The sequence below is a fragment of the Leucoraja erinacea genome, chromosome 31 (genome assembly GCF_028641065.1).
Source record: "Leucoraja erinacea ecotype New England chromosome 31, Leri_hhj_1, whole genome shotgun sequence".
Lineage (NCBI taxonomy): Eukaryota > Metazoa > Chordata > Chondrichthyes > Rajiformes > Rajidae > Leucoraja > Leucoraja erinaceus.
The window spans coordinates 16,924,117-16,949,330 of NC_073407.1; the positions used below are offsets into that span (position 1 = coordinate 16,924,117).

Sequence of the window (25,214 nt, forward strand, 5' to 3'; positions counted from 1 at the left end):
TAAGCTTTAGTAAAAGCAGAGCTGATTAACATATTGCTGATGCTGTTTTTCAATTTATTTTCATTGGTTTGCAATCGTGGGCTGTTTTTGAACTATTTCATTCATTTATAGGTGGGTGACTATGGTATTATAACAGTAGTAATCCACAATATATGTAATGTCAGACCTTTCATTTGAGTAGTCAACTTCAGTAGCATCTTGGTCCTTAAAGGAGCTACTTTCTGAAAAATGCAGTCCCATTGAAGTTTGTATCAACTATCTGGATGTTTTTGTCTGTGTTATTTTTATATCAAGATCCTCTCATGTACGAGAAGGAACTGCAGATGCTGTTTTTTTTTTTTTTTGCATATCTTTCATTCATTTGTTCTATATCTCTCTTCATCACCATCTATAATCTCTTGTTTCCCTCTTCTCTAACTCTCAGTCTGAACAAGGGTCTCGTCCAGAAACGTCACATATTATTTTTCTCCAGGGATGCTGTCTGGCCCGCTGGGTTACTCCAGTTTTTGCGTCTATCTCCTCTCATGTACGCTTGTGTTCGCTCATTCTAATGTTCCTCTACACTCTCTATAATCCTTTGCACACTGCCTCTCTCTCCTTCCCTCATGTGTGCATACTCATTGCCTGCTCCCACTTGCTCACCCAACACCCTCCAATCAATGTCTGCCTACTCCTCTCCACTTCACACTGTTTGAGATGTATTGGAATGCAAGGCCAGATAGCATGATATATTGTTGTTGTTTTAATTGCAGTTTAACAATCCAATTTTATATTGTCCATATTATTTAAATGCTACAATATTGTAGCATTTAGAAAAAACAGCACAGAGAATGACAGTCCAACCACACACTTGTGTCATATCCATGAAAGTGTCTTCATACTGGGTCCCTCCTTTGCCTTTACCCCAGAACTCTGCTAATTTAAACTTTTTTTTCCTCCCCCCACCCACCCACATCTTTTGAAAGTAAGTGCTAATGTGTATAACGTTTATTTCACACAGAAACATTTTTTGGTTTAGTTTATTGGCATGTGCACAGAGTTACAGTGAAAAGCTTTTTGTTGCGTGCTAACCAGTCGGTGGATAGACTATGCATGATTACAATCGAACCGCCCACCTGATATAAGGAATAGCATTTAGCACATGACAACGTCCAGTAAAGTCCAATTAAAGATAGTCCAACGGTCTCCCTTGAGGTAGATATTAGCTAAGGACTGCTCCCTAGTTGTTGATACGACTCTTCAGGTGCCTGTTAACAGCAGGGAAGAAACAGTTTTTGATTTTGAATTTGATTTTGACTTTTTTCTTTGTCTTTTAGGCGAGTATATTGCACTTTACCAGAGTCAGAGAGCCATTCTTAAACAGAGGCACACGGAAAAAGAAGAGTACATCAGCAGACTGGCCCAGGACAAGGAGGAAATGAAGGTAGCTGCAGTTCCGAAAATGATGAATGCATGTTGTCAATTCTGTTAATAAATTGTGGTTAATTCTGTCACTCCCTTGAATACTATTGATGCTTTCTGAATTCTTAACAATGATGTCTTTGATATCTCTTTGATATCTCCTTCAACTGATTGCTTTTAAGATATTTAATTAAGTAACAAATTGCCTTGATTAAGAACCAGCAGCATGGCAGTGCAACTGGTAGAGCTGCAGCCTCACCGTGCTGGAGACCCTGGTTCAATCCTGACCTCGGATGCTGACTGTGGGGAGTTTGCACGTTCTTCCTGTGACCGCTGGGTTTTCCCCAGGGGTTCTGGTTCCCTCGCACATCCCAAAGACCTGCGGGTTGGTGGGTTAATTGGCTTCTGTAAAATGCCGCCTGTATGTGGGCGAGGAGTAGAATCTGAGGGGAATTGATGAGAATGTGGGTAGAATAAATGCAGGATTAGTGTAGCAGGTTCGTTGATGTTTTTCACATACTCGGTGGTCCTCATGGCCTGTTTGGTACATGACTCTAACTTTAAAATCTGGTCGGGAGAATAAAGAAGAGGATGGCAATTTTAGGACTGTATTTTGAGAGCTAGGTTAATGTCATTGGGTCTCGCTGTTGTGAACTGTGTGGAATAACTTGGCACACTGCGTTATATTGCAAGTGAGATGGTGTCCAGAAATCCCCATTTCAATCGGAAATCTGTGGTTGCAATCACAGACATGTTGCCGTTTGTACCAAGAAACACAAATGGTCAAGCCGGCACAGAAACGGATTCTAAATTTGACTAATTGACTAAAAGTGAATGAAGTTGATAATTAGTGTGGTGGAATTGTAGGATGATTTTTGAAGGACATTTAAAAATAACGCTGAAGCAATTGGCTATCTGACCCAGATCTGTAAGATTGCTGGTCTTTCTGTCCACTGCATTTTCACACAGAGAGGTTTAAGGATATGGAATGGAACAAGCTTCCAGAGTAGGTAATTGAGGCAGGTACAATAACAACATTTAAAATACATTTGGACAAGTTCAAGATTCAAGATTCAAGATACATTTAATTGTCACATGTGCCAGATGGCACAGTGAAATTAAATTCCCATACAGCCATACAATAAAAATAAAGAACACAACACACTATAGAATTTGACATAAAACATCCCCAGGGGTTCTGGTTTCCTCGCACATCCCATGTTCATGGACAGGAAATATTTAGAGGGATACGGGCAAATGGGATGTCGCGTTTAGATGGGGTGTCTTAATCAGCATGAAAATACTTGAGCTGAAAGGCCTGTTTCCATGCCGCATGGAAATCTTCCCAGACCCCTTCTAAGACTTAATGTCATATTCTCTTCCCCCCCCCCGCCTCATCACCACATTAATTTTAAACTCAAATTATTTACCAGGTCAGGGTACATCGGAAGCCTTGGCATTTAGGAAACTACATTTGCAATTTAGTCGGGACAAATAAATCAAATCTGAATAGTTTTATTTTTATGTGACTTCTCAATTAACCTTTGTATTTGACCAAACTGGCCATTGAAAAACTTAATTTTAAAGCGTTCAATCGATAATCCAGCCATACTTTCAATCTAACTGTAAAGCCATTCGAGAATAGTTATTACCAGTGGGTTTTTTTGTGATGGTAAGCACCAGTAAGGCCTACCAGCATTCTCCAATACTAACAAGTTTAGTATTATTATTTTTCCATCCAAATCAGAAGGATGTTTATTAATTATGAACCTTTTTCTACGAAATAACTATTACTGAGTTCATTCTTCAAAAGTGGTTACATTCACAAGGGAAGTGTAGGAAAGTTCTGCAGATGCTGGTTTAAACTGAACATAGACACAAAATGTTGGAGCAACTCAGCGGGATAGGCAGTCTGAAGAAGGGTCTCGAGCCGAAACAGCACCCATTCCTTCTATCGAGAGATGCTGCCTGTCCTGCTGAGTTACTCCAGCAATTTGGGTCCACAAGGGAAGTAAAACTTGGTTGGGCATCAGAAAGGTGCATCAGCCCCATTTTCCTTAAAACATAAATACATTTATTATCTGTCTAATTGATGTTAAACTTACACTGTTATGCAAAGAAACAGAAAATGATTTATTGAGATCTGTGCAGTTTTTAAATCCAGCTGTTATTACTTTTGTAGATGAAGCTGGCAGAATTGCAGCAACTGGTGCTGAGGTTGGTGGGAGAAAGGAACGAATGGCACAGTAAATACATCAGCTCCACGAAACTGTCAACGTACCCACTGGCAGATGAATCGCTGCACCAGGATTTACTGGATGAAAACTTGGAGAAAACTTCCCCACGTACAGAAGGTCTGTACCAGCTTGACTGCAGTGATTGAAACATTCATAAGAAATTAGTCTGCAGCAATCAAAAACAAAATGGCTGGAGGAACTCAACAGCATCGGGGGGGGGGAATGGATAGACGATGTTTTAGGTTGGGACTATTCGCAGGTCTGGGTCTAAGGAAGGGTCCAGTTTGAAGAAGGGTGGAAACCTGGCCTGAAACGCCATCTGCCAATTCCTCCCACAGATGCTGCCTGACCTGCTGAGTTCATCCGGCACTCAGTTTAGTTTAGTTTAGTTTAGAGATGCAGCATGGAAACGGGCCCTTCGATCGATCACCCATTCACACTAGTTCTATGTTATCTCACTTTCGCATCCGCTCCCCACACACCAGGGGTGATTTACAGAGGCCAATTAACCTACAAACTGCACGTCTTAGGGGTGGGTGGAAATCGGAACACCCGGAGGAACCACATGTGGTCACAGGGAGAATGTGGAAACTCCACACAGATGGCAGCCGAGGACAGGTTGGAACCTGGGTCTCTGGCGCTGTGAGGCAGCAGCTCTAGCAGCTGCACCACCCTGTTTTTTGTGTGGTATATTAACTACAAGTCTTTTCTCCCTAACAAAAGAAACATGCTTGAGGGAGAGCAGCTGAGGCTAATCTGATTAATTCTATTTATGGCAGGTTTGTTGTGTGAGAGGAGATTAAAGGGCCTGCCCCACTTGGCGATTTTATCGGCGACTGCTGGTATCATTATCTGACGTATCAGGTCACCAAAAAATTAGCGGCGTGATGACGTATGACACGCAATGTTTTGTCGCAACATTTATTTTTTCGCCACACTTTTTGGCTACACTGATATGACGCCGGCAGTCGTTGAAAAAATCGCAGAGTTGGACAGGCCCTTTATCAGACTGCACCTCTACTTTCTAGAGTTAGAAGAATGTGAGGTGATCTCGTTGAAACATACAAAGTTTGAAGGAGAATGTCAAGATAGATGCAGGATCAATGATTCCAGTGGCTGGGGTGTCTAGAATCTGGGGTTACAGCCCCAAACTCAGGATGATCTCGATTTCCCCTTTAAATAAAGCAACAACATTTGCTACTCTCCAGTCATCTGGGATCTTGTCTATGGCTAGAGAAGATGCAACCATCTTCTTCAAATATCCATTTAATGGCATAATCCTTAACAACTGATGGATTTTGGGTTGCAAGTTCATAGCTCCCTGAAACCTGGCACACGAGTAGATAGAGTGGGAAAGAAGACATATTGTATGTTTGCTTTCATAGGTCGAGGCATTGAGTTTGAGAGTCAGGATGTCATCATGCAGCTCTGTGGGACATTGGTTAGGCCGCATTTGGAGTATTGCGTGCATTTCTGGTCTCCCCGTTACATGAAGGATGTGGAAGGACAGCATGTGGACATGAAGGGAGTGGAGGAATATGGATTATGCGCAGATAGATAAAATATGATCTTGGCATTATGTTCTGCACAGACATTGTAGCCTGAAGGGCCTGTTCCTGTGCTGCACTGGTCTATGTTCTACAATTATCACAGTCGCGACTTTACATGTTCCACTCATAGTCATTTGATATTTTTTGTCTCAGATGTCACGTCAGGGGTAGATGGTACTTTTGGAGCAAAATTGAGTACTAAAGATCTGTCCTGTATACTGTGGAATATCAAGTTAATGCCTCTACACTGAGTTGTCAGCTGTGATTCTGTGAAGAATAAGATGGTTAGGGTGGGAATGGGCAGTGAGGTGTTAAGCTACAGGGAAGAATTTAGAATTGATAGAACCTAAGCTTACAAAACTTTGGCTTGAATTTTTTGATTTGTTTCTTATTCCCCCCCCCCCCCCCCTCCCCTCCCCCCCCCACAGAACTACAAGACGTCAGCTTGGCAGATGATGTCGAATCTCGAGCAGTTTCACTGAGCGCTCAGTCCTCCAGCACAGTCCCTGTTCCAAAAGAAAACCTGCCCACCGAGGACTACACTACTAGACAGATCATGCAACTCCTTGAAGAGATCCAAAACCCACAGGCCAGACAAAACGCATCCCTGAACTATTCCACCAGCATACCATTCTTTTACCGGCCTGATGAACACGGGGAAGTGAAAATCACAATCATCTAGAGATGCATTTGAGCATACAAAATGTGGGGTTTATTTGCGTGGGATAGATTTGTAAATTGGTGGAGATTAAAACAAATAAGATAAGCATGTCAAAATCTGATTTATAAAGGTGGAATGCAAGAAATGAGACCAGAATTCTCAAGAGCAACAGTGTTAATCTCACTATCTCTAATGGCACATCCAAACATTGCTATAATTCTATTCTGAGTTAATACATTTCAGTTAACAGTTGCAATGAGACCCTATGAACATAATCATTTAAGTTACAAAATTAAAAATTCCCACTCCTATAATTCTCTTCTCCTTGCGCCTCTCCACCATTTTCCAAAGATACTTATAATAATCAAAGAAGAGTTGTCCCAAGCAGCCATTTGACTGTTTGCAGTTTTCCTTAAAACTCTTTGGAAATTGGTACATTTCTTGACAACGGGAAGGTGATGGGGCTATTGAAAATGTAATAACTCTGAAATAGATTTGTGTGGCCATTTTATATGTTAAGAATTTAGAAAAAAAAGTATTTTTTTAAGCTGCCGAAAAGAATAGTACTTTTTACTTTAGGAATGCATTTTGTAAAACTATCCCTTTGGCTTGTAGCTAAAAGCATTGTGATATATGTGGAATACATCCCATCCAAACCAAAGGCTGGCAGGTTTGATTTTGCTATTGGCCGTTAGTTTATATCAGCTGGAGAAGCCACCACAGTAGCTGCACGGACCTCCTTGTACCTCATGAGGGAGGGGAGGGAAATATAATCAGCCAGGATTGGTTCTTTGATACCTACCCGCGGCTGTGGCTACCAGTGGTCGAGCAACCGGCTTGTCCCCCAGATCATATTGTCCCTTGACCCTCATCGCCCAGTCTTGTATATGAAGAATGTAGCATCTGATGAGGTTTTAGAGACTTGTATCACCATTGAACAGCCGGATGGGGAGGAGATGGATGATATTGTTGGGGTAAAATAAATGCATTTCTAAAGAAGGCATTGAGTTGAAGGAGAGAGAAATAACACAAACTTTATTGGGCAGAGCTTAAAGCTCTGTTTTCCTTTTGACTGTACATCTGCTGTCTATAACGATGAATGCACCACAAAAACAGTTTCTATTCTTTGGCCTGCAGTTTTCATTGATGCTGCAGGTTTTTGGGGAAAGAGCATCCAAGATCAGTAAGGTAGCACGGGTGTTACTGATGTGCCTGAACAAGCAGTGCGAGTTGCGGAAGAACGTACAACAATTAGTGTGTACTGACAATGTACGGGACAGAACACTACATAATTCTCTGCATCGTGTGAAACATTCACACAAAAACACCTTTCCCTCCAGGATGACGAATGTGTTCACTTCAACCATGCAGTTGGCACCATTGCCAAATACCTCAACAGCAACTGCTGCTTGCTAACCGGAGCTTCTGTTTGAGCAGGTGAAATCTTTGCTGCTATCCCTTTTTTTACTGCACTTCTTAACTTGCCAATGTTTAGTTTTCTTCATGCTTGACTGAATCATCTGTGAGGAAAATGTTATCCTGCAGTTTTTCTCTAGCTCTGGTTTTAATGAGGTGTAGACTAGTGAATGTAATACAAATGAGGAGAATCTACAGGGCACACACTAAGCCTCGGTGACAGTAGGTGACGCCTTTTAATGGAATGTGCCCACCAGCAAATACCGAAAACAAAAAATTCTGCATACTCTGGAGCAGCTGGGAGTTCTAATTTTAATGCAGGATATACTTTTATTCCCTGAATGTTAGATTCCCTACTGTCCCATAGTGGTTTATATTCAATGATTCACTGTCTGGTCCCATTTCACCCTATCAGCTGATAAAGTATTTGGAGAATGGATGCACTTGGACTGTGGTGATACAACTGGTTACCCGTATGTGAGCAGAGTGTGGTGATGTGATTAGTGCTCTATGCATGGACAGATTGTGAAGTGTGGCTGTGAATGAGTGGAGTGTAATGTACCATGGTTACTTGCCCCATACATGGGCACATGGTGAAGATGGATGCATCTGGTGGTATCGTTTCAGGAGGTTTAAATATTACTGAAGGAGGTAAAATATATGGATTTTCTTCTCTTTAATGTTTGTTCATGTTTTGGGAGGTGGGAAATGTGGCTGAAAGAAGGTGACTTGATGTTGATGGGCAGGGGAGAGAGATTGTGTGCCAATTTAAATCCATGGTTTGGTGAAAATATTGTCTATCCAAAGTATCCCAACAGTCTGAGGCAGTGGTGGGCTTGTGGGCGTGCCACTCCAGAGGTTGACCCTACTCCTTTTGTTTAAAACTGCATGAACAATTCTGGAGACACAAGGAACTGCAGATGCTGGAATCTTGCAAAGTGCTGGAGTAACTCGGTGTGACCCCCTGAATCACTCCGGCACTTTGTGATCTACCCCGAAATAATTCTGCAGGTGCTTTATGCTGATTCCCCAAACTCTCTGGATTTTCTACGTCATGTGAAAGTGTAATCCCTGAGCCAGTGATGGAATACCATCTCTTCTGTATACTACCTTGAATCCAGTTCACTGGTGATCAGAGCACTGGCTACATTTTGAATATCCTTAAAATTAGGAAGATTAAAATGAGATTCCGTTCTCCTTAAGACAGGGTTGAAAACTTGATCCTTCATTTGCCAGCTGATTAGTTTGTAATTTTCAAGTTACACAGCTGAATTCCTGTTGCATTTTCTTGGAGCACAGCAGTTAAAGCAAGAGGGGTGGAAAGGCAAAAAGGTGTCATGCTTCAACATGTTTCTGGGACATAGTTAAGTTCAGAATTGCCATACTGTATAAAACAAAACCTGAAGACAAAAATCAATACAAAGCCTTGCACAGCAAGGTACAAATAATTCTGTAAATAGTGTACGTGTGTAACATTTTGTAAATTCATTGCGAAGAAGAGGTGGGCAGCAGCAATTTAATCTGTTGCTCATGATGTATATCCTTAACTTGAATCTAATTAAACGGAAGCGGGGGATATGATTTCAGTATATTGCGGTATTTATTTGGGGATGAAGAATACATTTTAAAGAATGAGAAGAGAAACATAGAAAAAAAATTGTCTGCATTATAATACTGATGTGATCCTGTTAGACTTTCTTGTATAAATAAAAACTGATTCAATAAATTGCACTCTCTTCTTTGTCCTGTCATAATTTTGTTCAGATTTGTTATTCCAGTGCATGCTGCATTAAATTCATCTGAGTGACGGGTGTAAAGCTTAATTTATGCGCTGGTAAATCTCCTTGCCTTGAGCTCCCTCCAGTGGTAGCTGCAGGAAAATGAAGACAAAATGTAGAAACAAAGTGCTGGTTGATACCAAAAACTAGATGCAAAGTGTTGGAGTAACTCAGTGGGTCAGGCAGCATCTCTGGAGAAAAAGGATGGGTAACATTTCAGGTCAGGATCCTTCTCCAGACTCAGAATCTGAAGAAAGGTCCTGACCCGAAACATCAGCTTTGTCTCCAGAGATGGTGCCTGACCCGCTGAGTCACTCCAGCATTTTGTGTCTATCCATCAAATGAAGACCGGGTTCGGATTCTTTTGGTTTGGTTGTCCCATTCCAAGAAGGATGCAGAGGGCTTGGAGAGGGTGGTCTCTCGAGATTGAGGGGGATATGCTTCCATGCAAATGTAAAAACAGGAAATGCTGAAAACAGGAAATGCCAGAAATACTCAGTAGATTAGATAGCATCTTTGGAGAGAGAAACGGGGGCAATAATTCCACATCAGATTCTGGACATGTCATCTAGTTTGACTTTTCAGAAACCGTTTTACATTGTTTGAGATGTTGCCTATCAGATAAGATGCAAAAGTCAACCAGTGGTGTGATTTGATGCGCTGGGTAATGTAATCATTGCCTTAGATAAAACATCCATCTCTTAATCACCAGATTAAACAACTCATGCCTGCATAAACATTCTGTGCAATGACTGACTCTTGGTTTCCTACAAAATAAACCGACTGCACTTCAAAGGCAATTAGTGGGAAAATAGTAGTGATGTCCTGAGTCAATTAATATCTAAATGCTTAGGATTCTTGCTCGTGCCAATTAGGACATTGGTATCAACATTAGAAATCTTTTATGGTTTTCCATCCAGCTTGTGAACCTGCAGTACAGATATTGAAATTGGGTCAAATTTTTTCATGTGACTTCAGTTATTGTGGGATCCCGATCTTGGTAATATTCAGATTTTAAATGCTCAAAATAATCCTGGTTGCCAGAGCCTGATGGGACCTATTCCAGGTTGTCGAGGGAGCAAAGAGGAGATTGCAGGGGGTCTTGATGAGTATCTTTGATTTTTCTCTAGCCACCGTTGAGGTCCCAGAGGGTTTTGGCTACAAGGGGAGGTTGGAAAGGCATGGATTGTGTTTTTTTCTGGAACATTGAAGGTTGAGGGGAGACTTGATGGAAATGTAAAAAATTATGAAGAGCATAGACTGAGAAGACAGAACCTTTTTCCCAGGGTTGAAATGCCCCAACACTAGAGGGCATAGCTATAAGGTGAGAGGGGGAAAGTTTAATGGAGATGTGCGGGGCAGGTTTATTTACACAGAGAGTAATTGGGGCCTGGAACTCATTGCCAGGAATGGTGGTAGAGGCAGATACGATAGTGGCATTTGAGAGGCTTTTAGATAGGCATGGAAGTTCAAGAAATGAGATATATGGAGCATGTAGACACAGATGAGTTCAGTTTAATTTGGCATTTGTTAAGCGCAAACATTGTGGACCAAAGGGCAAGTTCCTGTGCTCTACTGTTCTATCTTCTAATACCTTTCAGACATTCCAACCAGGGGTTTCCTAATTAAATCTATTCAGACCTGGCAGCCATTTTGGAAGTGCCACTTAATGTACAAGTGGAGATCGCGGATGAAGGCACAATTTACTTCCTTGATGGACCAGGCTACTTTCCCAAACCACTAAAGCATTTAATAAGTGAGATAAGAGGTAACCGCTTGGGAGTGGATATGTGTGCATCCAGTATCGTATCTTGGGGCCCAAGCCCACAGCTTCCTTAAAGTGGCCACAAAAATAGAGAGTGGTAAAGATAATGAATGGTATGCTTGCATTTATTGGTTGGGGCATGGAGTATTAAGAGTCAGGTAGTCATGATGCAGCTGTAAGACTTTGGTTAAACCGCATTTGGAGTATTGCATGCAGTTCTGGCCTCCCCTTTACAGGAAGGATGTGGTGCGGAGGGTGCAGAAGGGGTTTACCGTAATGCTGCCTGGATTAGGGAATATTAGCTGCAAGGATAGGGTGGACTAACTTGGATTGTTACAAGTCAGAACATGGAACAGTACAGGTAGACACAAAATGCTGGAGTAACTCAGCGGGACAGGCAGCATCTCTGGAGAGAAGGAATGGGTGACGTTTTGGGTCCAGACCCTTCTTCAGACTGGGGTCTCGACCTTAAACGAAAGGTAAAGTCCATTCAAAGATTGTGCGAGGGTCTCCAACGAGGTAGGTAGCAGCTCTGGACTGCTCTAATTGTTGGTAGGATGAGAAGAATTAGGCCATTCAGCCCATCAAGACAGCCATTTGGCCCTCTTGCCATTCAATCAAGGCTGATCTATTTTCCCACCCAACCCCCATTCTCCTGCTTTCTCTCCATAACCGTTAATACCCTTACTAATCCTTACCTAGAGTACCCTTACCTGGAGTATTGTGTGCTCTTTTGGTCTCCTAATTTGAGGAAGGACTTTCTTGCTATTGAGGGAGTGCAGCGTAAGTTAACCAAGTTAATTCTAGGGATGGCAGGACTGACATATGAAAGAATGGGTCGACTGGGCTTGCATTCACTCAAGTTTAGAAGGATGAGAGGGTTTCTTATAGAAACATATAACATTCTTAAGGGATTGGACAGGCTTGATGCAGGAAAAATGATCCCCATATTGGGAGAGTCCAGAACCAGGGGTCACAGTTTAAAAATAAGGGGAAGGCCATATAAGACTGCGATGAGAAAAAACGTTTTCACCCAGAGAGTTGTGAATCTGGAATTCTCTGCCACAAGGCAGTGGAGGCCAATTCACTGGATATTTTCAAGAGAGAGTTAGATTTAGCTCTTAGGGCTAATCAAGGGAGATGGGGAAAAAGCAGGACCAGGGTACTGATTTTGGATGATCAGCCATGATCATATTGAATGGCGGTGCTGGCTCGAAGGGCGGAATGGCATATTTCTGCACCTATTTTCTATGTTTCTATGTCACCCATTCCTTCTCTCCAGTGATGCTGCCTGTCCCGCTGAGTTACTCCAGCATTTTGTGTCTACCTTCCATTTAAACCAGCATCTGCAGTTCTTTCCTATACACAGAACAGTGCCACAATATTTGCGCCGAACATGATGCCAAGTTCAACTGATCTCATCTGTCTGTACAAGACCCATAATCCTCGATTCCTTGCAATTCCCTGTGCCTATCTGAAAGTGTCCTAAATGCAACTAACGCAGTTGCTTCCACCACCATCCCCGACAATGCGTTCCAGACCCCACCCAATCCTTGTGTAAAAAAAACAAAAACACTTTCCCTCCACATCTCTGCCAAACTTTCTCACTCTTGCCTTCTAGCTAGGGCCTCTACTCTTGGATATTTCCACCCTGTCAATGCCTCTTGTAATGTTACATACTTATCAGGTCTCCATCTTGGTGGGTGCCTGGAACACGCTGCCAGGGGTGATATGATATGATAGTGGCATTTAAGAGACTTTTAGATAGGCATGTGGATATGCAGGGAATTGAGGGATATGGATAAGGTTCAGGCAGTTGAGATTAGTTTATCATGGCATTATATTCAACAGATATGAGCCGAAGGGCCTTTTCCTGTGCTACACTGTTTCAGGCTGAAGCAGCAATTGTAGGATGGGCATGAGTGAAGAGCATGACTGACTCTGGGAAGGGGGAGGAATAGTAACACAAGTTATATTTAATGTGGGTGGTTAATTTTTGGGATGGGAGCTAGGTTACCCAGCCTACTGTTACCATTGGTCACTGATGACCAAGAAAGACAGAGGAAGCACTGAAATTGAAGATTGCTCCATCTTTCAATGAAACACACACGCACCAGTCTTCCCACCATTTACTCCATCTTCATACCTCCTCAGCGAAGCGAGCAACATAATCAAACCTCACCCCGGTCATTTCTCCTCCTTCCTGCTCCCGTCTGTTAGAAGGTACAGGAGCTTGAAAGTGGACACCACCAGACTCAGGAACAACTTCTTCCTCTCTGTTATGTGGCCTCTGTATGGTCCATCCATAAGTTAAGGTACAGTCCAATTCACCTCTGGCCTATTGTGGACATTAGACATTGGAACTCATGTGCTACAATGCTGAGAACTCTATTCGGTATCTTCCCCTTCATTCAATTTATTGTACTTGAGTTTTACAGCACAGGAACAGGCCCGTTGGCCCACAATGGCTGTGTCGACCATAATGCCAAGATAAACTAATCTCATCCGCCTGCACATGATCCAAAACTCTCAATTCCTGCATATCGACGTCCCAATCTAAAAGCCTCTTAAATGCCACTATCTCCCTCCACCAATGCTCCATGCAGTTCCAGCTTCCCACCACCACCCGTTAAAACAAAAGCTTGCTCCGCAAATCTTCTTTAAACTTTCCCCCTCTTCCCTTAATGTTTAAAAAAGAACTGCAGATGCTGGAAAAATCGAAGGTAGACAAAAATGCTGGAGAAACTCAGCGGGTGAGGCAGCATCTATGGGGCGAAGGAATAGGTGACTTTTCTTTAGTTTGATCCAATTATCCCAGCAAACTATGAACATAAATCAGAAAATGCTCCAAATTGATTGCAATGCATAAAATCAGCCGTTGCTGAGGAACCCTTTGCCCCATAGATGCTGCCTCACCCGCTAAGTTTCTCCAGCATTTTTGTCTACCCTCTTCCATTAAAGTCAAGCCCTCTAGTGTTTGGCATTTTCACCCGGGTAAAAAGGCTCTGACTGCCTGCCCTATCTATGCCTCTCATCATTGTATATACTTCTCCCAGGTCTTCACATAATCACATCAGCCCTCTTGCATTCTCGAGAAAGTAATCCAAGTTACATATCACCTTAAGCCCCTGCCCTCTAGCTTTAGATTGCAATGGGGAATAGTTTTGCTACAATCTGTATTTCGTAATTTTGTACACATCTATCCCTCAAGATATCCCTCAAATCTCTCTGTTCCAAGAAAAAAATAAATCGAGTCTCTGCTCATAACTGAAATGTTCCTTCCCAGGCAACATGCTGGAGAATGGAGACACGGGGAACATAAAGTCATACAGTTTGGAAACAGGCCCTTTGGCCAAACTTGCCCATGCTGACCAACATGCCTCATCTACACTAGTCCCACCTGCCTGTGTTTGGCACATATCCCTCTGAACATATCCTATCCATACCTGTCTAAATGTTTCTTAAACATTACAGTGGTACCTGCATATGCTGGAATCTTGAGCAAAGCACAATGTGCTGGAGGAACTCGGTGATCAGGCATACCAAATCTCCTCAATTGATTATCGACTGAAGGTAGTGATGTCATTAAACCCAAGATTATTAATTCCTTATGAGAATACCGGGAGCTTCAGTAGGTTGGAATTTTACAAAGGGATTTGCTGAAATGCAGTAACTACATCACTGATCTCTGAGGCTTGGTTTCTGCTATTATTATGTTGACCTCCAACAGCACTGGGTGATATTGTTATCGATCACCTTTGTCAGATGTGAAGCTAAATAGAATTTCAGACTATTATTTGTCCAAGAGAAAGTGCTCGCTTTGTGAACAGCAATGTTTTTTTCCCCTGCTGCCAGATCAATGGTGCCTCAGCAACGGCTGGTTTTATGAATCGCAATCAATTTGGAGCATTTTCTGATTTATGTTCATAGCTTGCTGGGATAATTGGATCAAACTAAAAACAATAAATGGCTAGGGGTGGTGAAGAATAAACAGCAGAACATCAGAAATCTGGAATGGAATCATAAGTAAATCAGACCGCAAACAAGGACAGGTTCTAAAATATCCGGCGTGTATCTTCAATTAATTCCAGCGGCCCATATCCTGAATGTGGTGGCATAGTTGTGTAGAGTTGCTGCCTCATAGCGCTGGACACCTGGGTTTGTTCCTGACCTCTGCCGTTCTTTGTGTGGAATTTGCACGTTCTCCCTGTGACTGCGTGGGTTTCCTCTGGGTGACCTGGCCTCCTCCCACATCTCAAAGACATGCGTGGCTGCAGGTTAATTGGCCTCTGTAAATTGCTCCTAGTATGTAGGGAGGGAATCCAAAGATGGAATAACAGAACAGTGTGAACGGGTGATCACTTGATGGACTCGATGGGCCGAATGGTCTATTTTCATGCTGAATCTTTCAATCAATCAGTATCAATTGTACTGTCTGCAGAGGGAGAAAAATGGGGTAGATTTATAACATTTCCTCGACTTCATTGCATTAATTGCACCACTAGTGTAGGATACTCGTAACAACAAGTCATTTTTAAGTGTACATTTTCACTGTGTTGACATGAGCTTTCCCTGTTCTACAAACACGACCCCCTGAAGCAGTGCAAACGTCCACGTTCCCCTCAGACTTCCCCTCCCGCAATTGGAAAGGAAAGTGTTGCAATGTTTTAGATGTGATTTAACGGCAGTGTGGCGGCATCAGACCCAGTCCATGCGTGGAACAGGAATTGATGCTGTCTTTGGGAGCAGATATTTCAATGCAGTGTGGGCCCAGCATTCAGTAGCTCATGAAACTTACCTTGGGACATTGTCTACAAAACAAGAAGCTGAGATAATATAATGAAACGCCAACAGTGCCAGGAGAATAAATGATGGCTTTGATTATTGCACTAGGTTTCTGATGTAAAAGACCGATACTGTTCATGAAATACTTGTGCTTGCTACTGATGCTACTGTAATGTTATTTGTAACCTATTCATCCATCCCTCTCCCACTTCCTCCTTTCATATATCCCCCTCATCCTCCCTCTATCCCTCCTTCCATGCTTCCCTTTTTTCCCTTTTTCCTTCCGCCCACAATATTTAATATGTAAAATAATATGTGATTCTGTTCCATTCTGTTTGTAGTTTGTTTGGTTGTTTGTTTGTTTGTCTTTTTGCACAAAGTCCGCGAGCATCGCCACTTTTCATTTCACTGCACATCTCGTATATGTATATGACGAATAAACTTGACTTGACTTGACTTGACTTTATCTGCCCCTCCATCCATCCCTCCCACCCTTTAACCCCCCCCTCCCTCCCCCACCCTGAATAGATGACCACACTCTTTATCCCTGTCAAAGAATGATGGAAAAATACCCAATTTAAAAAGAGTTATGGCTCAAATGGAATGTGGATGTAATAATATCCTCTTGATCATCTTCACCCCCCTGGTGTATTAGTATTGATCGGATATGATTGTCTTTTTATAACCTTCTCTTATTCCTGTTGAATTCCACGAGCATTTAATAACCAGCTGTGGTTCAGTTAGGTCACGTTCAGTATCGGCCCGAAGTTGAACGCAAGAATCTGAATAATTGACGGAAGAAGTCACTTTTAAAAGAAATTCTGATTAATATGTCACAGGCTAAAGCTGCACCCTGTCAGTCTGCACTACAGTCTGCACGTGGGCTTCTGATGTAGGTAGCCGAGTTGATTTGCAGTGACCGCAGGATGTGTTTCGAGGAGGAGGAGCCATCTTGGGGAGCAGCTGCTCACTTCGCTTTTTAAAAAAGTTTTTAGTAAGTCCTGTTTTTTTCGTCTGTTGGGGAAATGGACCTTTTAATGTGGGGGGTAGGGGGTCAATTTTACTTCTAGGTCCCTACCTGGTCGGTGAGGCAGCTTTTTCTCCGGGCTGCCCGTCGACCCGTCCTCGTGGCCTACCAGCGGGCTTGGAGCGCCGTTTCCTGGCGGGGACCGCCCAGCGCCTCCCTGGTCGGCGCAGCGCCGGGGTGCTAGGTCGCGACAGCGGAGTGGGCGATTGCCTTTTCCCTGGGTCGCCCCCCGGCTGGATCGACCGCAGCTGGAGCTGCCCGCCGTGCGACACCTCCGCTGCGGGGTTGGCGGCGCCGATTTCATCTTGAGCATGCGGAGAATTGGCCACAACACAAGGCGGCCTTGTCGGCTGGACAAGCCGTCTCCAGCTAGAAGCGCTGGCTGGATCCGCGCGCACGATCCCAGGAAACTGCCAGGCCATGGCTGTATGCGGTGGACTGATGCCTTGGGGTATGGACAGGGCGATGCCTTCCTGGTATCACCCAGTACCCTCCTGTCAGGCTGCGCTTTGCGCCGTGATGTGTCCAGACTCCGTAGCCTGAATGTCCGGGGTGCCTCGATCAGCTCCTGTTTTCCTGTTCCTCTGTTTGCGGAGTTCCACCCACTCCAAACGTAACCCTCCACACTTTTTGGCGTACAACCCTTGTGTGCGTCTGGGTTCTTTGCTCCAGCTAGGACATTGTTTTTTGCGTTTTTTCACGCCCCCCCTGTGGAAGAGTCCCACTTCCATTTACCAGTCAAATTCATGAACGGTTTCCGCGGCTAAAGCTCGCCCCGTCCGGTTTCAGTCAGTCTTCCACTATGGAGCGGACGGTCAAGCATGCACTGATCCACGCGGAGTCGCCGCGACTTGCATCGACCGCGCTGTTTGCGTACGCTGCAGCATTTGATCACCCCCCACAATATGCCCTCTCACGCCGGTGGACGCCCTAATCGGCCTGCTCGATTACATGCACACGCGGCTTGGAGTGGGGAAATGTAGTTCTTTCTCTACGTTATCTTTACGCATTATTGATGGTGCAGGGAGCTCCATAATGTGACCTTAGTCCCTGTTATTTTCCACTTTTGGTCAAGCGTATCAGAGTTCACTCCAGCTACGGAAGCGGCCGTTCCGGCGATTGTGGACTTCTCGGGACATTCTGCCAATTTCCCGTCGACGATGTTGGTTTAAACAAGTAGTCCTGTCAAGTCATCCAGTGTAGAACGGCATGAACATTTTCCGATGCCTCCAGGGGATAGTGGGCCTGATAAGGAAGTAAATTGAGACAACGAGACCTCAATAGGCGCGCTTTGTCGGCGAAAGTAACTAACGGCTGTCGGATAGTCAGACCTTATTGTGGCACTGAGCCAGACATGATAAACAGCACGACACCCCATGTATTGTAGGCTGTCATTGGTGCTTTCGGCTTTCCATTTGGTGTTCGAGCCAACCGTGATTTTTTTAATTTTATCACCTGGATCTCTGTAGAATAGACTGTTGAAAGTTTAGAACCTGTGTTGAGGCAAGACCACAGTGTCAGTGTGAATTTTTTTCCTCATCTCCGGGCGCCCCTTATTCTTAAACTTGGAGCTGGAATCCCCCAACATCGCGAACTGTAGCCTCGCTGATCTAATTATCTTCACATTTCGACATTTGTGTTTTACAGGCCAGACGTTCTTATTATTGACGTCCTGACTTTCTTGAAGCCGCGGCTCCCAGCTAAATGTCCTTCAAAATGAGGAGAAAGATAAGGCCGTTACTTGGTATATCTATCTGGTACCACGCGATGATTGTGCAAAGTGCCTCAGGTCATGAGAATTCCCAGAAGGCCTGTCATCATGAGTCCAGCTGTGTTAATCTCTATGTTGGTCATTTCTCCCATTCAGTGGGAGGAGTGTTGCCACAGGCCAAACGGTCACGTGAATTTAGTTTCCCCCCCGGTGTGATTATTATTATTAAGTGCCGGAAGGACACAGGGCACGGATCCATCGCCTGTTGGGTGAAGCTGGCTTCCTGGAGTGGGACTGACACAAGCCTTCCGATCTCACAGTCGGGTATCGCTATCCTTACATTGTAGTAGGATGATTTCTTTTTACCCCTGTCTGTAAGTGTGTCCAGATGAGTACAACCAATCAGGGATTTGCGGTGCGGCTCCATTTATGCGACATGCTCTTTGCTTTTGCTCCCTTGGCCTTCAAAAGTTCCCCAGGACAACCATTTGCTCCTGTTTCCACGGCTTGTCGTGTAGTCGGTGCACGAGGGTTCAGCAACCAGACAGATATATTTATCGAAAATTTATGACGGCTTTGCCAACATCATGTGGTTACTTCTGTTCCATGTCTCGATTCACCGCTTGATGCATGTTGCTGCAGAAGTTCTGGATCGATGAACCTATTATGCTCATTCACATCGTATTACGCATCCCCCCTACCCGCCCACCTCAGCCAGGATACCGCAACAAGAGTTCACAATGAGTTCCACTTTCCAATGCAGGTGAACCCCTATCACCATGTTGATCGATCAACGGTCGGGACCCGTTGTTCGTACTCAGACTCCCGGCCCAAAGGTGCCTTGTGTCAGGCCTGATTTCTGATAGTTTTTTCCTAGATAGCACGAAGGCGAACATCAAGTCAGTCAATCAATTCAAGCCAAATGCCTTGCTCATTGTCGATGTGGTTGTAAAGCCGCAAGAGTTCGAGACAATGCAAAGGCTTGCAGTTGTCATGCTAACGCAGCGCCCGTTCAAACAGGCTTTGTGCTCCATCTTGTTTTGATAGAAGGGAAGTGATACATTGGGGCACAGGTCGAGACCCTCTTCAGACGTCGCGATCAGAAAGCTGGACTCTGAATCATCGTTATGGGTCATCTCCGATCCGAGATGGGAATCTGTAACATTGCTACCCAAATTAGTGAGACCAATCGGATCATTGATGCGTCGAGAACGTCACACACAAATGTAGTTCCTTCCCCCCCCCCCCCCCCCCCCCCCCCTTCGGAGAGTAAGCGCTGCCCAGAGTTCCTGTAAGCAAGTGAAATTGAAGCTCCATGGGTCGGCCGTCAACGGAGCATCAACCAAGGAAAATTTCCTTAATACTCTCCATATCAATAGACTGTTCAAGGTAACAACCTCGTGCTCTTGGCAAATGTTTCGGAGACTGGCGACTTGGATCTAAACCATCAAGTCATAGCGCGTTACAGAATGTGGAGTAACTAGAACTGGCACAGATCAGCATCCACAACAGGTGCAGTGAGCCCGTGGCCACATCTGGCAATAAGTACACCTTACTTACGTCGTCCATATCAGAACAGACCACCCTGACTCTCCTCCACACTCTCTATTTAAGCAACGGCGATCCCCAGCCCCCCCCCCTAGCTCTCCTCTTGCAAGTCTTTCCATTGAGTTATAACCGGCCTCCAGTCTCTTAATGTACCCTCATATGAGGCAGAGAGTTCCTCCAGACTCAAACAACACTCTCAGTGTGTCTAGGTCAAAAATTTTTTTTCTCTAGCACATCTCAGTTCTAAACATGGCTTGCCCCTGTATTCTAAACTGTGGCCCCTGGATCTATATGGACCCTCCCGAACTCTCCACATCGGGACAGTTTTCCTGCCTCTTTGCGTGTCAAAGCCTCTTTATATCTTATTGTTCTAAATAAAGTCCACCTGCCGCCTTCGAGGCCCCACAGATTCCAGAAGATTGACAAGGCCAGCCGCTCCATTCTCCAGCATATGACAGTCCTGCCATCCCGGGAATTAACCTTGTAAACCTCCGCGGCACTCCCTCAATAGCAAGAATGACCTTCCTTCTGGGCACAGGTGGGGGGGGGGGAGTGAAGGAGAGAGGTGAGGGCAAGGGTTACTTGAAGGTCCGTGGAAGGTCCAAGGGAATGTACTTCCTTTTTAGAGAAGTCCCTCCAATAGCAGAGTACTTCCCCCTTCTGGTCAACAGGAGGGCGTGATGGAGAGAGGGGAGGCAGGTGCACAGCTTGGGCGAGGGGATTTTTGCCACATTGCCTCAGGTCTCCATAACCCAGAGATCTCCAGAGATGCAGCCTGTCCCGCTGAGTTACTCCAGCATTTTGTGTCTACATCCTTGCTCATGTTGGTCATTGTTCTTCGTTCCTTTGAAACCACTGGGATCCTTTAGCACAGTGGGAGGATTGTTGCCACATTGGCCCAGTGCTTCAAATAGAATGCCTGTCACCACGGCCAATGCTCTCCTGAGGTGTGCAGTGATTGGAAAGATTCATGGCCTGAAGAAGGTCCTGACACCAGAAGGTCACCTATCCATGTCCTCCAGAGATGTTGCCTGACCAGCTGAGTTATTCCTGGACGTGGTGTCCTACACAAGATTGCAGTATCTGCAGTTCCCTGGGTCTACGATAATCCTCTACACTGGTGAACTGCAAGGATATGTTCTCAGCCCCCCTCTTTACTCCTTTTACACCCATGACTCTGCAGCTGTGTACAAATCTAACACAAGTTACAAGTTGGCAGATGACACCACCTCAGTAGGCTGGAGGTCAAATAATGATGAGACGGAGTACAGGAAGGAGATTGAGGACCTCGCAGACTGGTTTCACGCCAACGACCTTTCTCTCAAGACAAAGGAGATAGTGATCTACTTTGAGGAAGCAAAACGTTACACATGCCCATACACATACATTGGCGGCGTTGAAGCACTGATAACATCAAATTCCGAGGAATATATATCACAGGCAACTTGTCCTGGACTAGCGACATTGAAGCAATGGTCAAGAAACCACACCAACGCCTCTTCTTCCTCAGAGGGCTCAGCAAGTTTGGCATGTCCCCAACAACTCTCGCAGACGTCTACAGATGCATTTTATCGGGTTGCATCAAAGCATGGTTTGCCAGCGGTCCCAGGCAAGACCGCAAGAAATTGCAGAGAATTGTGGACGGAGCCCAGACCGTCACGCAAACCAGTCTCCCTCCCATTGGCACCATCTACACTTCACGCTGCCTCAGCAACGCCTCCAGCATAATCAAAGACCAGCCTCACCCTGGTCACTCCCTCTTCTCTCCTCTCCCATCAGACAAGAGGTACAGAAGTGTGAAAATGCATACCTCCAGATTCAGGGTCAGTTTCTTCCCATCTGTTATCGAGCAGCTGAACCATCCTATCACCAACTAGAGATCGGTCCTGAGCTAACATCTACCTCATTGAAGATTCTAATTGGACTTTACTGGACATCATCTTGCACTAAACATTATTTTGTTCTGTTCACTGTGGACGGCTTGATTGTAATTATGTATAGTTTTTTCCGCTGACTAGATAGCACGCAGCAAAAAATCTTTTTGCTGTACCTCAGTACACGTGACAATAAACTAAAACAAGGAAGGGACCCAACCCGAAACGTTGCCTAACATGTCCTCCAGAGATGCAACTGACGCGCTGAGTTACTTCAGCACTTTCAGTTTGATGCACGATTCCAGCACCTGCAGATCCTTCTGCCTTTACAGGCTTGTTGATCCTGTCATGTGATGCATCCCTCTGAAGGGATTTGAGAGCTTAGTTTAGTTCAGTTTAGAGATACGGCACAGGCCCTTCAGCCCACCAAGTCCGCGCCGACCAGCAATCACCCTGCACATTAACGCTATCCTACACACACACACTCGGGACAATTTACACATACACCAAGTATACAAACCCAAGCCAATTAAGCTACAAACCTGTACGTCTTTGGAGTGCGGGAGGAAACTGAAGATCTCGGAGAAAACCTGCGCCGTCACGGGGGAGAACGTACAGACAGCATGGGACCGTAGTCGGGATCGAACTCGGGGATCCAGCGCTGCAAGCGCTGTAAGGCAGCAACTCTACCACTGCGCCCTTTGTATTGGGGGTCGGGGGAATATTAGGAATGGCCTCCAGGGGGGCTGGTACTTAGTTGAGGAGAATAATTTTACTTAATTCTCACACACACAAAGCTTTTGTAGTTTATAGTAGTCTGTTAAAATGTTACAACTGTACTTGCTACGACTGCTGCATTTATTTAATGTATAGGAGTTGGAGATTTCACAGGAGGATCCAATAGAAAATAAAGCAGAACATTTCTGAGCCGTGTGCTCATAATGTGTTTTGCAGGTTTTAGTTTGTTTTCCATATTCTCACCAGAGGAACATTCCGCTGCACTCTGCAGGCACATGGCAAAAACTAAAACAGGTTCCCTGAAGTACAGCAAATGTTCATGTAACTTATGCATTGGCCAAATCAAATCTACTTCTATCTGACTAAAGCACTTCATGTTATGTTCTTTCATAATTGTACTTCAGATTTGTGTTAGCTGTGGTGGCTGAATAATGGTTGGAATGTATTTCTTAAATGGCGCAATTGTGCTAAGGTAGCTTCTGTCAATATCCAATGCTCCTCTTTAATCTATAACCCAGCTAGAAGATTGGAGCTTCGATCAATATCGACACCAGCACACAATACGTTTAAGATTTAGATGTATTAGTGTCATGTGTACTGAAGTATAGTGAAAAGCATTGTTTTGCATGCTATCCGATCAGATCAGATAATACTATACGTTAATACAATCAAGTAAAATTCAAATGTAATCGGTAGAGCAAAGGGAAAGATGCAATGTGTAGAGTGTAATTTTCAGCATTGTGGTGCACCAATCCAATATCTGCAATGGGATAGAAGTGAATCAGACAGTACCCTAGTTTATGGTAGGACAGTTTAGAGGGGCAGAAGATGTTCCAGAGTCTGGTAATAAGCCCTTTCGAGCTTCTGCATCTTCAGCCCGACAGATGCGGGAAGAAGAAGGAATGACAAGTCTTTGATAATGTCTACTTTTCCGAGGCAGCATGAAACGTGGATGGAGTCAATGGTGGGGAGTCTGGTCTGTGTGATGGCAACATCTACAACTCTCTGCAATTTCTTGCAGTCTTGGGCAGAGCTGTTCCCAAATCACATTGTGATGTAACCCAACAGTATACTTCCCATGGTATGAAATCGATGGCTTGGAAAATCGGCAGCTGTGACTTTTCCACAAATACACTTTCTGAGGCCTTGGAAAGCGTGCTATAGTTCAGGCATTAGCTCGGGAGACAGGACATGGTGACCTTGGTGTATGGAAGTGGTTGCTGGAGGTAACGGACAACGCATTTGAGGTGGTCATGAGTCGTGGCTCATGGTGTTGGCCGTGGCGGCCGTGGGAGGCCCTATTACAACTGGGTGAGCGACCAAAATGTCACATATTCCTTTTCTCCAGAGATGCTGCCTGACCCACTGAGTTACTCCAGCATTTCGTGTCTATCTTCGGTATAAACCAGCATCTGTAGTTCCTTCCCACACACAAAGCCTTGGGCGTAACTGTTTTGTCGGGTTGAGATCTCACTGCACTATTTCATATTGTCCTGAACTTTAGTTCTTCCTCAGTCCAGTTAGAATGATTACATGATCACCTTCTCTTGATTGTCTGTGGGAATTTGAACTGCACAATTTTGTTGTATTTTCTACATTACAATTGCTTCACTCAGTCATTTCACAAAGTTTTCTAAAGCCATTATAAAAATGCTTTCTTGTCTTTCTCCGTCAACCAGCAATTATTGTCCATGTGCCAAATCAGGGTGAGTTTTGTGAAATCTACACTTATGATATGGGACGGAGTTTGGCCAGACATGCTAAGCTTATGGCTAGAGACAATTCATCTTGTCAATCTAAGAAGACACAAGAGGCTGGGATCTTCGGAAACAAACAAAGTTGTGGAGGAACTCAGTGGGCCGGGCAGCATCTGTGAAGGGAAATAAACTGATGATGTTTTGGCAGGGTCACCAGGTGTATGGGCAGAATTACACCAAAGATCCATTTGGAGTCTCTCAGTCTTTGACTTTCCTCACAGACATGGTCCAAGAGATAGAAGCCCCCCCCCCCACCTCCATTTCAGAGAAGTTGATGCTAGGCGTGATGGTATTAAGCCCAAGAAATACAATTCTATCTCCAGCCAAACTCATTTTCCTGCTCAGCTGATTCCTGAACTAACCTGCTATTCAGAATTAAGCCCATTTAGGGCTGCTGGCTTAATTTCCTGGACCCCCCCCCCTCGCCCAGCAGGGACATTGCATGGCACTCTACTGAGCATGGACAAGGCTCCCGACCAGAAACAGCAGATGTCCATTTCCACCACAGATGCTGGAGGACCTGTTAAGTTCCTCCAGCACTTTGTGCTCTGTTGAAGATACCAACTTCTACAGTTCCTTGTCTCTCCACTGTGCTTGGCACGCCACTGAGTCCAGGTCCTGAGTGCACCTGGAGATATTACTTGGTACTTGTGCACCCTTTATTACAGCACCAAAGTGGATTTAATATAATGTTGGAAAGACTGAAATCATCCTGTGAATGGTATGTGGAGGAGGAGTTGCAAAATCACACCTGGTTGACCCTAAGAACTTCACTAAAGTAGTCTCGGGAATTTGGAGTTTATATTTGAAAAAATATAAAATAAATGGCAAACTTTATTTTTTTGTAGTTTTCTACTTTCTCATCTGAATCCTGTATCAATTACAAGATATTTTTCAGTGTAGATGATTAGCATTTCATTCTTTATGTTTTTGAGGCCCTCTCTGGCCCTCTTTATCGTTTATCAA

At 44.3% G+C, this 25,214-nt stretch overlaps 1 protein-coding gene across 3 annotated transcripts in view; it reads left to right on the forward strand.

The window, feature by feature from the left end:
* Positions 1–8,994, forward strand: part of golga2 (golgin A2) — a 71,083-nt gene extending 62,089 nt beyond the window's left edge. For all 3 annotated transcript variants that reach the window (XM_055660112.1, XM_055660113.1, XM_055660114.1), the window contains 3 exons: positions 1,317–1,423; positions 3,584–3,755; positions 5,617–8,994. In XM_055660112.1, the coding sequence (XP_055516087.1) occupies positions 1,317–1,423; positions 3,584–3,755; positions 5,617–5,870 (533 nt within the window). In that variant the 3' untranslated portion in view covers positions 5,871–8,994. The remainder of the gene's footprint in view (positions 1–1,316; positions 1,424–3,583; positions 3,756–5,616) is intronic.
* Positions 8,995–25,214: the final 16,220 nt, after the last annotated feature.